The 5,040-nt window shown below is 47.3% G+C and overlaps 1 protein-coding gene across 1 annotated transcript in view; it reads right to left on the reverse strand.

Moving 5' to 3' along the window:
* Nucleotides 1-5,040, reverse strand: part of BRD9 (bromodomain containing 9) — a 33,682-nt gene that overhangs the window by 17,308 nt on the left and 11,334 nt on the right. Inside the window, exons 5-7 of the mRNA XM_023734819.1 lie at nt 2,441-2,585; nt 785-895; nt 60-175 (exon numbers count right to left, since the gene is read on the reverse strand). Coding sequence (XP_023590587.1) covers nt 60-175; nt 785-895; nt 2,441-2,585 — 372 coding nt within the window. The remainder of the gene's footprint in view (nt 1-59; nt 176-784; nt 896-2,440; nt 2,586-5,040) is intronic.

A 5,040-nucleotide genomic window follows, 5' to 3' on the forward strand; every position in this document is an offset into this window, starting at 1 on the left:
GCGGCCTGCCCGGCCAGCACAGCGGCATCAGCACGGGACACGTGCTGGCGGACCTTTACCTAAGAACTTCTTTACTGGGCTTTTTGGATTTCTTGGCCGTTTCTACTTGCACAGGCACGACTTCGGGCACAGGCTCCTCGACGGCCGTGTCCTCGCTGCCCAGGAGTGCTGCCTGCTGAGAGAAATCCATGTCCTGCATGAACGACATGCTGCGCTTCAAAGCTAACAGCCGTTCCTAGAAGCAGAAAGGACAGAGCGGCGCGGCCTTTACTCTCCCTCACGGCAAGGTGCGTGACGATGGGATGGGATGGTGCACGCCCTCACCTGCCTAATGCTACCTCCCGTGGCGCGGCGCGACGGGCTGGGGCTGGCTTGTGGAGGCCCGGCGATGAGAGGACAGAGCCCGGTCCTCCCCTTACCTTACCTTACAGGCTAGTCAGGCCCAAGGAAATGTCCCACACGCATGCACCCTGGCTCCCAGGACAGATGTGCACCCAGAACTCAGGACGGGCCCAGGGTGGTGGCCATGCGGGACCCCGCTGCGGGTTGGCCACATCCAGTGAGGTGACCTGCAGGCTGAGACCACCCTGAAAGGCCGCGGTGGCTGGGTGGTGAGTAGGCGCAGAGGGGTGTGCCTGGAGGAGGGGGCGTGAGGGGGCGGCCTGGGCATCTACCCTGGAGCAGAAGGACCGACACACAACCACGGGGACAGGCAGATGGAGGTGACACAAAACCGCAGGAGGGTGACAGGCTTTCTCGGCATGTGCTGCCGGAGCCTCCTTACTTTGCTCATCATCTTGAAGCCTGCGTGCAGGATCTTCTTGGCCAGCTTGTAGTACACGGTGTCGGGCCTGTTGTAGGTCATGGCGTTGTCACACATGAGCTTGAAATCCGCCTGGAGAGAAAGAGAAAGGAGACTTCACCGGGCGGCAGAGTTCCAGCCGTGCCGCGGGAGGCCAAGAGGAAAAGGCTCAATAGAGGGGGGCGAGCGAGCCTGGCTCTCAGAGGTAAGCTCTTTCAGGGAAGCTTTCCTACTCTTCACTGGTCTTTACTTGCATGAAAAATTGTCCAGTAAAGAGTTGGTCACCATCTGTGACTGCTTTTTAATCATCGTATGAGAGGACAAACAAGGGTTTCCTCTGCTTCTCCCCTCCAGGGCCGTCTTCACTCGCTTGGGGAGGAACTCAGAAATAAGAGGAAAAGGACACCCAACAATCGGTTCTTGTGAGGGAGGGTCCGCGTTGGAGGCATGGGCAGGGCAGTGAAGTCCCTTAGCTCTGGGGCTCCTTTGCAGAATACAGGCTGAATTCTTGTCTACAGCCACCCTAATGCTATTAGAGAAAGACCTCCCTAAAACAAGGAGAGCCTTACTGAATAACAATGCACACTGAAAAAGTCAATCATCTGAGACGTCAGTATTTTGTTATGATAACCACACTGCTCAGCACACACCTGTCACAGGTGAGCTGACGTCAGGATGGAGAATGAGCATGCAGGTGTGTTAAGTTCTGTCCTTGGCTGACTGGCCGTGGGCCCTGTGACGTCACTGTCTGAACTCACTGCTGGCTGTGGACCAGGGTCCCCGGGACGAGAGGCCGCTATCCACCATGCTAATCAGTGTGGGCACGGCGGCCACGGGCTCAGAACTCACGCCTGAGGAGGACACGTGACAGTGACTGCTGCTCACCTCATGGCTGTCACTAGGAGAGGGACCAGGCTGGGGCCACAGGGAGGGACATGCAGGACTTGGCTGGACTGCCGGGCCTGACTGAGCCACATGCAGGTCACCTCCAGCCTGCGGGCTGGGCTTCCTGGGGTCAGCAGCCCCGTAGCAAGTGCCCACACGTCAAAACCCAAAGCCAGCGGGTCCTCAGAGAGGACCTTCAGGCTTATCTAAACGACACTGCTGTCAATGTTACCACGTATTCGTTCTGCTCACCAACAAGACAACTCCTGCCCAGGCCCAGTTCAAAGACAGAGCAGTTTGCAGTTCTCAGAGCCAGGGACGAGGACAGGGCTATGACCAGATACTTGGTAGACGTAAAAACGCACGACTCCCAACACTAACACCCAGTGACCACAGGACAAAGCTAGAATCAGGAAGCCACGTGTCCTAGTCCCCATTCTTGTGCCAGGCCACACTGGATACATCACTGCTGTTTATACCAGCACAGTGATGTAAAAAAGAACATAAACAAAACATTTTTAATAGCATGCAACAGAGAGTCCAGATTCCAGACGACAACACTGGGAAAATCACAACCATTTCCTTCACGTTGTGTCTGGGGAACACTAACGCAGGCACGGGCGTGTGTGTGTGTCTCTGTGTGTATGTCTGTGTGTGTAGCTGTGGCGGCCCAAGACAGATGGAGTGTTTTCCGGGACAGAAACGTGCGCACACAGAGCTTGACGACCAGCTCAGGAGCAGACATCGACCTACCTTAAACTCTGTAACAGACTTGTATTCATGAGCGACGATTTTGTCCTTCATTGTGCCAAAGTCCATCGGGTGTTTTATTATCATTGAGTACCCAGGAGCAATAGCATCCGTGACGGGGAAAGCAAAAAATCCATGAGGATCTTTCCTAAAAATAAAGAGATCAGTATTTTAACTGGAAAAACATTAGAATAAGGATTTTAAAACAGTGGAGAGTTAAAAATTTGATGCGATCGACTGAATTTTAAGTTTGTTTCTTAAAAACAGAAAATGATGAAAATCATCCTTTTTACAGTGATAGGAATTTTAGATACACTAAAAATTCTAATCACAATAAAAGAAAAAACAGCTGCAAACATCCATTATAATTGGAACACAGAATGTATGAAGTGTGAATCTAGGAAAACTGGAAGTCATCAACCATGAAATGGAAAGCAAAAATATCGATATCCCAGGCATCAGTGAGCTGAAATGGAGCCCTGGGGGCGCAGTGGTTAAGCGTTCAGCTGTGAACCAGAAGGTTGGCAGTTTAAATCCACCAGCTACTCCTTGGAAACCCTATAGGGGCAGTTCTACTCTGTCCTATAGGCTCGCTATGAGTAGGAATTGACTTGACAGCAATGGTTTTGTGAGCTAAAATAGGCTGGTATTGGTCATTTTGAATCAGACAATCACAATGTCTACTATGCCTGGAATGACAAATTGAAGAGGAATGGCGTGGCATTCATCATCAAAAAGAATATTTCAAGATCTATCCTGCAGCACATTGCTGTCAGTGACAGGACAATATCCATACACTTAACAAGGACGACCAGTTAGTACAACTATTCTTCAAATTTATGCACCAACCACTAGGGCCAAAGATGAAGAAACTGAAGATTTTTACCAACTTCTGCAGTCTGAAATTGATCAAACATGCAATCAAGGTGCAGTAATAATACCTGGTGATGGGAATGAGAAAGCTGGAAACAAAGAAGGATCGTTAGTTGGAAAATATGGCCTTGGTGATAGAAACCATGCAGGAAATCGCATGATAGAATTTTGCAAGACCAACAAGTTCTTCATGGCAAACATAACGGTGACTAAACAAGTGTACCTCACCAGATGGAATACGCAGGAATCAAATCAACTACCTCTGTGGAAAGAGACGATGAACAAGTTCAAAATCATCAGTCAGAACAAGGCCAGGGGCCGACTGCAGAAGAGACCACCAATTGCTCATACAGAAGTTCAAACTGAAGTTGAAGAAATTAGAACAAGTCCACAACCGTCAAAATATGACCTTGAGTATATCCTACCGGAATTTAGAGACCATCTCAAGAATAGATTTGACGCATTGAACATTAATGACCAAAGACCAGACGAGTTGTGGAATGACATCAAGCACATCATACATGAAGAAAAAGGTCATTAAAAAGACAAGAAAGAAAGAAAAGACCAAAGCAGATGTCAGAAGAGACTCTAAAACTTGCTGTTGAATGCACAGTAGCTAAAGCAAACAGAAGAAATGATGAAGTAAAAGAGCTGAACAGAAGATTTCAAAGGGTGGCTCGAGAAAACAAAGAAAAGTATTATAATGACATGTGCAAACACCTGGACTGAGAAAACCAAAAGGGAAGAACATGCTTGGCATTCCTCATGCTGAAAGAACTGAAGAAAAAATTCAAGCCTCAAGTTGTAATATTGAAGAATTCTATGGGCAAAATATTGAACAATGCAGGAAGCATCAAAAGCAGATGGAAGGAATACACAGTCACTGCACCAAAAAGAACTGGTTGACATTCAACCACTTCAGGAGGGAGCATATGATCAAGAACTGATGGTACTGAAGGAAGAGGTCCAAGCTAAACTAAAGGCACTGCTGAAAAACAAGGCTCCAGGAATTAACAAAATACCAACTGAGATGTTTCAGCAACCTGATGCAACCCTAGAAGCGCTCACTTGTCTGCCTCAAGAAATTTGGAAGACAGCTACCTGGCCAATCAACAGGAAGAGATCCATATTTGTACCTATTCCAAAGAAAGGTGATTCAAAAGAATGTGGACGTTATCGAACAATATCATTAATATCACACACAAGTAAAATTTTGCTGAAGATCATTCAAAAGCGGATGTAGGAGTACATCGACAGGGAACTAACAGAAATGCAAGCCATATTCAGAAGGGGGTGTGGAAGGAGAGATATCACTGCTGATGTCAGGTGGATCCTGGCTAAAAGCAGAGAATACCAGAAAGAGGTTTTCTTGTGTTTTATTGACTATGCAAAGGCATTCAATTGTGTGGACCATAACAAATTATGGATAACATTTCAAAGAATGAGAATTCCAGAACGCTTAATTGTGCTCATGAAGAACCTTTACTTAGACCAATAGGCAATCATTTGAACAGAACATGGGGATACTGCATGGTTTAAAGTCAAGAAAGGCATGCGTTGGGATTGTATCCTTTCACCATACTTACATAATCTGTATGCTGAGGAAATAATAGGAGAAGCTGGACTATATGAAGAAGAATGGGATATCAGGATTGCAAGAAGACTCATTAAAAACCTGTGTTATACAGATGACACAACCTTGCTTGTTGAAAGTGAAGAGGACTTGAAGC

The sequence above is a fragment of the Trichechus manatus genome, unplaced genomic scaffold, assembly GCF_000243295.1.
Source record: "Trichechus manatus latirostris isolate Lorelei unplaced genomic scaffold, TriManLat1.0 scaffold00072, whole genome shotgun sequence".
NCBI lineage: Eukaryota > Metazoa > Chordata > Mammalia > Sirenia > Trichechidae > Trichechus > Trichechus manatus.